General features: G+C 32.0%; 1 protein-coding gene and 1 long non-coding RNA gene across 6 annotated transcripts in view; one reads left to right on the top strand and one right to left on the bottom strand.

The window, feature by feature from the left end:
- Positions 1-12,281, bottom strand: part of LOC113367214 (protein shuttle craft-like) — a 127,719-nt gene that overhangs the window by 96,695 nt on the left and 18,743 nt on the right. Inside the window, exon 4 of the mRNA XM_026608843.1 lies at positions 8,944-9,270. Coding sequence (XP_026464628.1) covers positions 8,944-9,270 — 327 coding nt within the window. The remainder of the gene's footprint in view (positions 1-8,943; positions 9,271-12,281) is intronic.
- LOC113366650 lies at positions 10,176-12,091 on the top strand. Of its 5 annotated transcripts, none has more exons than XR_003366287.1 (8): positions 10,177-10,463; positions 10,531-10,661; positions 10,763-11,025; positions 11,100-11,132; positions 11,205-11,338; positions 11,439-11,667; positions 11,742-11,878; positions 11,967-12,091. It is a non-coding gene; the product is annotated as an uncharacterized LOC113366650 (long non-coding RNA). The 5 variants fall into 5 exon arrangements; XR_003366288.1 differs by having other exon boundaries at positions 11,195-11,338; XR_003366290.1 differs by having other exon boundaries at positions 10,181-10,327; positions 10,393-10,463; positions 11,100-11,338.

The following is a 12,281-nucleotide window of genomic DNA, read 5'->3' as shown; positions in this document are numbered from 1 at the left end:
ATAATACTATTCTTATTGATTAATTATTAAAGACTAAATAAATAATTTTTATTTCAAACGCTGTGCTGTGCAAGTAGTTATTGGTTTAATGTGAAAATGTGTTACCAAACATTTTATGAATTATATTATTATTGCATTTAGGTTATTCAAATTGAGATCCTTAGTTTGGAATTCATCGAAGGGGACACCATAGACATTTCTGTCTAATCACTTATTGCAAGTTATATAGACAGCGATATGAATAAGAAAATTGGATTATAACACAGATAGTATTTTTAGAATCATATTCATAAAAATCTCAATTACTTCCCGAGCATACTACATACAGTCATGGTGATAACAAAGATGCCACTAATTTTGGATACACGATTGCAAAAAAGGAAAATCAAAATAAGCACATTTGAAATTTATCACAATATGTACTCATGTTGAAAATGTACATATGTTCAATCAAATTCATAAAGAAGAAATGTCCATTTTATATAGCTATATAACAATTCGTGGTAAAACGTTAAAATGGCTGTACGGATTGGGCTCAGTCTTAGTTGCATAATTTTATATTCATTAGTATTTATAAAATTTTTCTAGATTATATTATTATTTTATTTAGATTATTTAAATTAAAAACCTAAATTTGGAATCAATCAAAGGCGACATTTGTCGAATAACTTATTCCCAGATATGACAGACCACTACTCAAATAAGAAGATTCGGTTGATAATATAACTTTGGAACACACATCTGTAAAAATGTGAATGCACATAATTACAAGTTCTCTGGAATAAAATATTTTGAAATTGATTATAATGCTCGCATTCAATTTAATGTATGGACAGTTCTGAGGAATTCCTTTCGAAAGATATGTCAAAATCCATGCATTTTAGACACAGTCAAGTATCATTCATATTGATATTGAAAAAGATGAAGAACTTCAACAATCATTGGATAATGCACTGTAAAATATAATTCACTAATGGTTATTTTCTATTAATTTTGAAGAATGAACTGGAAAAATTTTCTATGAATTTATCGAAGAATGGATAGTAATGTATGAAGATCTGGGGTTAATAAGATCCACCACCAATATCTCAAAAACCAGTAAAGTTTAGCATTGTTCAACAACAATATTTGAAAGTAGAGGGGAAAAGATGTATAACCAGCTATACCCTTGATTCTTATGACTTTGCTATCAGGAGATAAACGGTAATCTTTGAAAATCCATATTGAAAGTATTTCCTTTTGTTGTTAGTTTTTGGGTTGTGAGCACTGTGATTTAGTTCACGAGACCTTAATATAAAATTTAACTATTTAATTGTTTTATAAAATGTAATGTTAATTTTGAGTGAGATTCAACAGTTTTCTTTATATAACCACTTTAAAAACTTACATCTGTGTGGGGCAAAAATTACCAACTAAACATTGACCGCGGCTAAAGATTAAAAAAGACTTGGATTGAATTATACCATATTTTTATAGAAAGTGTATAAAACTTGCAGTTTGATTGTATTAACAAAATATGGTCAAACGAGTATTGTTATTATAAATTATATAATTTATTATTATACAAGTAGACTTTGGAGTTTATTGTGTTTATAAATACCTCATTGTCTGTATCATTCAAACTATACATCTTTACACTCCTAAAATATAGTATTATTTTTTTTATTTTTTAGAAGTTGCTTAGAAATACCTAACCTAGCAAAACAACGTTTGCCGGGTCAGCTAGTATATATATATATATTGGTGTGGCCTTGATTCGATCAGTAGACCACACGGATGGCTGGTATTCGTGGACTGTATATGGAAACTAAAAACGTTCTTCTTCAATGATAATAACAAACTAAAAAATGACCTCACTTTGGTCAATAAAAGGAAACTCAACAAAACTTCTAAACTCGACTGACTCGGAAGGAAACTCGAAACTGAACCAAAGAAAGAAAGCAAGCTGTAAGCGTACTGATAACGCACTGGAATCGAATTGACTACGGAACTAGATAGCACCCGAACTGAAAATGCACTAGAAGCGAAGTGAACTGGAAATCAACTCGAATAGAAAGACACTGGAAGCGAAGTGAACTGGAAATCAACTCGAATAGAAAGAATAGACTGACCACATGTCGGAAGTCATAGGTCAAAGTTTTGGAAGGAAAGAGACAGGTAGTCTGGATTAGAAAGGAACAAATCGGTTGACATATTGTAACTCCGAGATGGCGACTATATTATTATTATCGACGCATGTAATAGTCAGTGGCGTCACCATTTCTTCCCCGGGCGAAAAAGGGTACCTTTTTAATACTAGAAAATATAAATGGAAATATCAAAACCATTAGTCAAACTATGCAAGGAATAAAACACATGAGAGATGGTGAAGAAATAACATGTTGATTCTTAATTGAATCTAGGAAGTAAGTTAAGTTTTGATGGAATATCTAATGCTTCTATGTTCACCCATCATAATCAATATTAAGGATAAGTAATCTTGACAGGAAAGCAGTAACCTTGTTATTTGTTTAAACTATATTATAGTTGCTCAGTATCTTGCTGTAATAATGCTGCCAAATTTCATTCTCTGCTATAGCAAATGATTTTTAATATTCTCTATTAATGGATATCACTTCCATGAGACTTGCATATAGCACCACTGGAAATTATTTTAGGTTTGCATCATACATGCTGGTTTTCGGAACACATGAGAATTTGTCTTGGTGGAATTAACAATTGCCATATATAAGATGCCTTTATGTTGAATAGGAATTAAAATTTCATTGACCTTGTTTGGTGGATTTGTTGATGATGGTGGTAGTTTATTTTGAGTAACCAGCATGATTTAAAACAACCAGTTCGTATTTGGAATGTGTCCAATATGGGCCGTATTCATTTCCAAATTAAAGGCATTTTTACAATAACTGCAATATTATGATGATTCATAGCGTTCGATCTTCTTGAATGTACAGATTTTTGAATATTATCAAAAGTTGTGAGAACAACTGAGCAAATAACATTCTGCTCTTGAGTGTGATTGAGTTGTCATGCGATTCCTCTGAATAGAAGCAAGTTACTGATAAAGTTACCACATATAATGGTAAAAGGTAAAAGGAAGGAATTAATTTAAAGGTAACAAATAAAAGCATTAGACTATTTTTTTTTTTTTATCGTTTGCAAATATGAAAAAACATATTTCTTCACCATAAATTACTGTGTAGGTAGGGGGCAGAGCTTTACCACAGGGCGTTTCAATAACGTAGTCCTGGTTCTTACTAAAGCTGTGCGCACCTCTCCGTCTTTTCCAGGAAAAACGTCTTCAATAACCCCCATGGACCATTGAAGAGGAGGCAAATTTTCATTTTTGATTAGAACTAACATACCCTTTTTAGCCGGGAGAGAAGGGGTGTTCCACTTTTGACGTGATTGTAAATCACTTAAATATTCAGAATGCCATCTCTTCCAGTAAGATTGTATTATTTTATCAATTAATTGTTTTCGCGTCGGTAAATCTATTTGTAATATGTTTTTTGATGAAGGATATTTAAGGGAGTTAAAGTGAGGAAATGAGCTGGCGTAAGAGGTTGGGGATCACTTGGATCGGAACTCATCCAACATAATGGTCGAGAATTGAGAAGCGCCTCAATTTGGATTAACACGGTATTTAATTCCTCGTAAGTAAGAATTTGTTCACCTATTACTCGATATAAATGCGCTTTTATAGATTTTATGTTGGACTCCCACAAACCCCCGAAGTGGGGTGCGGCTGGCGGATTGAAAGACCAATTGATATTATGCTTGTGAAGTTCGGAAGTTTAATGATGCACTAAATGATTTTGAGTTAATAAGTTGAAATATATCTTTCAGTTCTGATTTGGCACCAACGAAATTTGTTCCGCGATCTGAATACAGACAAGAGACTGGACCTCTTCGTGAAATAAAGCGCTTAAAACAATTTAAAAACGTCGAAGTGGTTAAATCGGAGGCAAGCTCAATATGTATTGCTTTTGTGGAAAAACAAATAAATAAACAAATATATGCTTTTGAACTTTTTACGCCCTAAATTTTCCCATGGTTACGCGAAAGGGACCAGCATAGTCAGTACCGGTGTGCTGAAAAGGTTTTGCCTCCATAACACGAGGAGAAGGTAAATCAGCCATAATAGGAGTAAAGGATTTAGGATTATTCCTAAAGCACTTATTGCATTTATGAATACGTTGGCGTACAATACTGCGAATGGATAAAATCCAGTATCTTTGACGAAGAATGAAGTGAGTAAATGTGGACCAGCATGTAAATGTTTCTCATGATAATAATCAATTATTAAATTTATCACGTGATCCTTTTTGGGTAAAAGCAAGGGAAATTTATAATCAAAATTTAGGTTAGCATGTGTTAAACATCCACCAACTCTTAAGAACCCATCATGTAAGAATAGTCGTAAAGTCCGATACCTTTTAGGAAACTTATTCATTTTCAAACAATCAATTTCTTCGAAAAAATAGATTTGTTGGATAAGTTTGATTATAGTTAATTCGGCTTTGTTGAAATCTGAAAAATATATTTCTAGATGGAATAATTTTGCAGAAACGTAAAATAAATACAAATATTCTGCATAGTCTGGCCCACGAAGATATAGTGGAAGTAAAATCGTATAGATCATTTTTACAGGAGTTTGCCACTAAGCAAGATGAAACTTTTTCTTCTGGAACATTTTGCATGGAATCTAACGTAGAACGTATGGGCCAATGACTTCTTTGAGAGTAAAGCCATGAGGGACCTGTGTACCAATTACTATTATTAAGCAATGTATTTGGTAATGAACCACGAGAAACGCAATCGGCAATATTTGCCTCGGAAGGAATATGATACCACTTGGCAGAAGGAAGTAAATCATGAACTTTCGTTACTCTATTTGCGACAAAAGTTTTCCATCTATGAGCTGGTCCTGTTAACCAATGAAGCACAATCATCGAGTCCGTAAAACCATATATTTCTTCGATACATAAAGAATGATGATTGGAAGATATGACAAAGGATAATAATTTTGCCAATAAATGCGCCGCACACAACTCTAACCTAGCTAAAGTTTGAACTTTAATTGGAGTAATTTTTGATTTTGAAATAAGAAGGTAATATTTATTATCATGGCAAGGCTTGATATAAATCACAGCCCCATAAGCCTTTTCTGAACTATCCGCAAAACCGTAAAGAGAACAACGAATATAATTTTTGGTACCTACAAATCGAGGAATGGAAAGATTAATTAATTCTGGAAGTTGATTATAAATACTAAGCCATGTTGCAACTAATGAGGAAGGTAATGGCTCATCCCAATCTAATTTTAATAACCATAGTTCTTTCATGATCATTTTGAATTTGATGGTAATAGGCGTAATAAAACCTAAGGGATCCCAAATACGAGCAATGGTGGATAATATATGACGTTTTGTCCAATTTTGATGGAGAAGGTTGATATTAAATTTAAAACAATCTTGAATTGGATCCCATCTCAATCCTAATACTTTAACGGACGTATCAAATTCAGAATGGTTTGTGAAAAATTAATTTGTGTTTTATGGTGTGATTCAAATTGTTTATCATTAGACGATCATTCGAAGCCCACTTCGCTAGTTCAAAACACGCGAAACGGAACAAACTCGACAATTGAACGTAAAGTTGTTTTGCGATTTCGACGGTGTCTGCACTAGTAACCACGTCGTCGATATAAATATCATTTTGCATTATATCAGTGGCTAAGGGGTAATTTTTGCTCTCATCTTTAGCTAGTTGTTTAATAGTGCGTAACGCATGAAAAGGAGATGACGTAATACCAAACGTGACAGTGTTTAATTCATAAATGCCGAGGGGATCTTCCGGAGAAAATCTCCAAAGTATCCTTTGAAATCGTCTATCTTGATCACGAATTAATATATTTCTGTACATCTGTTTAATATCGGCCGTTAACGCAATTTCGCCAAAACGAAAGTTAAGAAGAATTGTGATAATGTTAGACTGTAGCTTTGGCCCGGAAAATAGGTTGGCATTCAGGGAAGGAAATTCAGCATTCTTTGCTGATGCATCAAATACAATTCGTAACGGTGTGGATGAGCTGTCTTTAATCACGGCAAAATGTGGAATATAATACCCTTCATTGGCTGCGGAATCATTTACATGGCCTAAAAATGACATGTGTTTTTGTTGTAAATAATCTTGAATTACTTCTGAATATTGTTTATGGAATTCAAAAGATTTCCGAAATTTTTGTTCTAAAATACAATAACGCTTATGCGCGAGTTCATATGATTTCTGAAAATTTACATTAACGTTGTCACGAAATGGTAATGCGACCACGTAACGTCCATCGAAATTCCGTACTGTGGTGGACGTATAGAACTGTTCGCAATAATCGTTTTCCGACACAATCATGTCAGGTACATCTTCTAACTCAAAAAATGTTTTCATTTGTTTAGATAAGGAATCATGTTCAATCGTGCATAGATTTGTCGAATGGAATCAGGCGATGCAACGTTTGGAAGAGATCCCATTATTACATAACCTAATTTTGTATCCAATGCGATAGGTGAATCGACGGTTTTTATGTGATTTGACATAATAATAGCATTAAATACATCACAACCCAAGATTCCATTAACAGTTTGAGGAATGAAAAATTTATTATCCGCCAGTTGTAAAGATAAAAATTTATTAATGGAATCAAATGGAATTTTAATGGTCGGTTGTGGTTTGACAATTTCATGTATTACATAGGCACATACAGACATTTGAAAGGAACAATCATTCGACATAATAACAAAATTTGCCATGCCCGTAATTTTTTGCGAAGAGTTACCTATAGAAATGACTTGAGCCTCGATCGGTGTTATCTCAAGTTGAGCGGATTTACAGAATGACTCAGTCACATAGTTGCGATCGCTTGCGGTATCAATAATGACACGTAACGGACTAGTTTTAATCCTGTTGCCAAAACATAAACAGTTGCGGTCGGCATAAGATTTATATGATGTGATAAATCTAATTCATTTACAACGCATAAAGTATTACTTGGATTGGAATCGGAAATTTTTTGCTTCGAATTTTTGGAATGAATATCTGTTGGAACTTGTTTTGTATTGTCAACACAATTATTTGAATGTAACAAAGTATGATGTTTGGTATTACAATACAGACATGTTTTCTTAGAATGACACGGACTGTTACGTTTATGACCCAGGCAATTCGAACAAAGATTCAGTCTCTTAATTGCCGACCATCTGTCATTGATATTTAATTCTAGAAATTGCGGGCATTTGAAAATATTATGACTTTTGTTGCATAAGTAACATTGAAACGATTTGACATTGCTGGTTATCAACGAATGAGAAATGTGGGTTTTCGAAACCTTCTCGCGCAAATCATAAATATAACTTTGACCTTTTTGCACTTTATTTATGAATTGTAATAATTCTTTATAGGAAGGATATTCGCCCTGAAAATAATTTTCAAATTTTTCCTGTAAATTGGTATCTAATTTGGATAGAGCGATTGATGTTAGTAAAAAATCATACAGGTCTGGAATATTTAATTGATTTAATGCTTGTACTGCAGTGTCAAATTTCTCGATAAAGTTATGCAACTGTGATGAGTTTACAGTTTTAAAAGACATTAACTGTTTGAAATAATGAATGCCCAGATAACGTTTATTTTCGTATTTGTTTATCAATGCTTCCCATAAAATTAAATAATTATTGGCGGTAGGTAAGATAGTATTGAAAATTTTCATTACTGGGCCTTCTAAGGCGCCCATTAAATAATGAAATTTAGATATAATGTCAATCTCGGGATTCTCATGTATAAGGGTTTTGAATGTTTCGTAAAATAGCGGCCATTTTTTGAAATCACCCGCAAATTTGGGTATTTCAATTGTCGGTAGACGGGATTTGGAAATAGATTTATATGGGGAATCTTCACTTTTTGTCAAAGAGGAAGTATTGTTTACATCAGAAATGGTTTTTTCAATGTATTTTATTTCCGCGTATAATTGTTCCACGGATAGAAGGGCAGCATAATCCGGTACGAAACTGGGATTTTCCAACAAGTTTAATTTATTAATATCGTCGGTAAGTTTTATAAATTGTTCTCGAACGTTATCTAACATTATCAGGTTTGTACAAAATTGTTTCTTGCTTGACGCATCTTCCACATCTCTGCTCAAGTCATACGTCTTCTGTATAATGGAAAAATACATTTCTCGCTTGGAAATTAGACATGCGACTTCAGAACTGGCAGATGCACTCTTGGGCGGCATTTTTAGGATTATAAGAAACTTGGAAATATAATCTTACCTCGATATCCGTTAAATGCAAATATATCATGCAAACTCTCAATCTTAATTGAGATCCGGCTCGGAAGGCCAAAATGTGGTGTGGCCTTGATTCGATCAGTAGACCACACGGATGGCTGGTATTCGTGGACTGTATATGGAAACTAAAAACGTTCTTCTTCAATGATAATAACAAACTAAAAAATGACCTCACTTTGGTCAATAAAAGGAAACTCAACAAAACTTCTAAACTCGACTGACTCGGAAGGAAACTCGAAACTGAACCAAAGAAAGAAAGCAAGCTGTAAGCGTACTGATAACGCACTGGAATCGAATTGACTACGGAACTAGATAGCACCCGAACTGAAAATGCACTGGAAGCGAAGTGAACTGGAAATCAACTCGAATAGAAAGAATAGACTGACCACATGTCGGAAGTCATAGGTCAAAGTTTTGGAAGGAAAGAGACAGGTAGTCTGGATTAGAAAGGAACAAATCGGTTGACATATTGTAACTCCGAGATGGCGACTATATTATTATTATCGACGCATGTAATAGTCAGTGGCGTCACCATATATATATATATATATATATATATATATATATATATATATATATATATAAATGAGCAAAATTACCTTCATGACATATCTTGGTACACTTATGAGGGTCATCAGCTAGTCCACAGGCTAAAGGTTTTTCACAAATTGCTTCGCACAAAGGTATTGGATCTAAGCAAGTTTGGCGACTATCGCTTGATAGCGGCGCCCTACCGCAAGGACAGCTAGAAATTTTATCTGGCGTCAATATACATGGCTTACAATCTCCACTGTGACATATTTCAAGACAAGTGTGATTTTTGCAATCGAGCATTCGACCGCATATTTGTCCACAACTATATTTCTTCCTCCAAGCAGTTTCGGATGTACACCTGACTTCTTGATTCTGATGTCCACAGTAGCATTCTAAAAATTAGATTGAACTCGTAAGGCAGATAAAAGCGTAATGGAAGTTCTATTTATGGAATATAATTTTATATATATATGAGTAAGTTCTTGTGGGGCGATACATCAAAGAATAAAAAGCAAAGATTTATAAATTAATCTTTAATTCCAAACGTTTCGACATTCAATTTAATGTCATCATCAGTGGATCTAAAAACAGTATGAAAAATTAGTATATCTAGGTAATTATAAAATATGTGGATTGTTATAGTAGCTATAAAATAAGAGAAAAATTAACAAAACAGCAACACTTAACAACAAACAAAATATAAAAAATAGAAAAGGTAATAGGGACTAGATATTAACAAAACAGCAACACTTAACAACAAACAAAATATAAAAAATAGAAAAGGTAATAGAGACTAGATATTAAATAGATAAAAAAGAAAAAGGATGTAGGCATAAATATATAAGTACACAAATATATATATATATATATTATATATATATTCACATAAACCTACGCATATATATATATATACATATCCATACATATATATACATACATACATACAAACATATATATACACATATACACATACAAATAAATAAATATATACATATATATGTACATATATATATATTCGCCTACACATATATACATATACATACTTATATGCAACGTGCATGCATATTCACAACGACGTACATGTACATGTATGAAACATACATATACTCATACCTATCTATGTAAATATAGCTGTACACGTACACATATACATATACGTATACACACATATATACATCCCAGTAAACCACAGAAGTTAAATCTACGTAACTCATTTTGTAACTTTCGTTTCGAAACTGATGTTAAGTAAAAAAAACCGATGCTGTTACGTATAGTTGTGATCTTTAACCACCGTCGACGCGTTTCTGTCGGTACGTGGCGCGGTACGTTGCATTGTCACATAGATTAGCCTTTGAAATAGCCGTGAAGTGTTTTATGAGCGAAACGTCAAATTAATTATAGGTTAACTCAGTTAGTGCATCGTGGACGCAGAATTGAGTATTTTATCGTGTATGTTTGAAATGCAAGATATTTCAATTATTGAAACGTTATTTATTAATTGCTTTTATATTTAGTGCGAAATCAGTTGTAGAAATTAGTTAAACAGTCAGCTGCAAAAGTATTTAATATGAAACCGGCAAATAAGGTGAGTCTAATTGTACTGAAACATATTTTAATTTATAATTATTATAATAATGTTTAGTCATTTGCAGTATAGTATAGGCCGTCTTCAATGCAAAGTCTGTTTATGTGTTGTGATAAGTGATTTATCATGCAATATTGAAATTTCTAACGCACCAGTCAGAAATATAACCTCAATTCAGTGATATATGAATAAAGAGAAGTAAGTTATATAGTTTTATACATATTCATTTTTTATAGTTCCATTAGTTTCAGAACTATTTATCTAAGCACAAACTGATATAAGTTGGTTTTTAATTGTAGAGAAAATTACAGTGCTGATAACCCCTACGAAAATGGATTTCAAACTAGGGAAATTTGCTCCAATAGAGAAGATAAATACAAAGTTAGATAAAATATTAGAAATTATTAATCCTTTGTCACCAAAAAAACAAGCAAGGCTTCAAAACATGCAAGAAGAAAAATAAGAACACATATCAATAAATAAGAACACATATCGATTAAGTGTTGAAAAGAAAATGAATTGTTGAGTATTTCTTAAGTAATGATCTTGTATTACAGAATAGGTATATTAATGTTTTACACAAAGAGAACTTTAACTAATATGATTTAGTACTAATTTGTAATGTTTTACTTTTAGGAAAGTGATATATTTAATACGAAAACGCCAGAGGTGAGTATAATTGTGCGGATTTTTTTTTAAATTTACAAATTATTATATTAATGATTAATTAGTTATTTTCAGTATATAGGTCGTGTTCAATGCAAATTCTGTTTATGTATTGTGATAATTGATTTATCACATATTTATTGAAATTTCTGACAGACCAGTCAAAAATCACATAACCTCAATTCAGTGATATGATATGAATATTATAGGTAGATAAGTGTAATATATATGGTATTATACATATTCTTTATAATTCCATCAGAACTATTCAGTTAAGCAAAACTGATATAAATTGCTTTTCAATTGTAGAGAAAGACTGCTCATAACCCTTATGGGTTATGTCAAAATGGATTTCAAACTAGGGAAATTTGCTCTAATCAAGAAGATAAATTGTCATCAAAGAAACAAGCAAGACTTAAAAGCATGCGAGAAGGAAAACAAAGAATACACCGGATATCACACATTATATGGATTAAGTGTTGAAGAGAACATGAATTGTTGAGTATTTCGAGTCTGATGATCTTGTGTTACAGAATTGGTATATTAAGGTTCTACATGAAGAGAATTTTAACTAATATGATTTAGTACTAATATGTAATGTTTTACTTTTAGAAAATTCACGTCTTAAAAATTAAGAGGATAAAATCAATGCAAGAAAATTATTAAGTGTGTTCATCGAATAATTATCTCTGTCATATGATTGTAAGTACTACATAGTCATCAACTTCAAATAAGGAGTATGTTTAGAGGTAATGTTCACAAATGACTAATTTGTTCACAATATTTTCAATTAAAAATTTGTTTACAATATTACTAAGATGTTTCGTTCTATTTCAGATACATTAACAGATGCAAGTGAGTTGAGCATATTTAACGCAAGACTTAACTTTGCCAAGTCTGATTTAACTGAAGTTGCCAAGAGAGTTAAACATAATACATATTATGAATAAATAAATATTTATTTTTATAGGTTAACATTTTATGGACTATCAAATTTTAGTTTTCCAATGTTGCAACTATGTAATATGTAAATTTTGTATATAAATGATATTATTTAATAAAATTACTAAATATCCGAAATTGATTTTATATTTGCAGGAAATTTAATTAAATAATTATGTAACATAAAAGACACCTACACGCTTTTTTATT

Source organism: Ctenocephalides felis, unplaced genomic scaffold, assembly GCF_003426905.1.
Source record: "Ctenocephalides felis isolate EL2017-DRISC unplaced genomic scaffold, ASM342690v1 CF-g0.4_SCAFFOLD_01170, whole genome shotgun sequence".
In the NCBI taxonomy this organism is placed as follows: domain Eukaryota; kingdom Metazoa; phylum Arthropoda; class Insecta; order Siphonaptera; family Pulicidae; genus Ctenocephalides; species Ctenocephalides felis.
The sequence above is the reverse complement of the archived record's forward strand: the minus strand, read 5'-3'. Positions and strand labels throughout refer to the sequence as shown.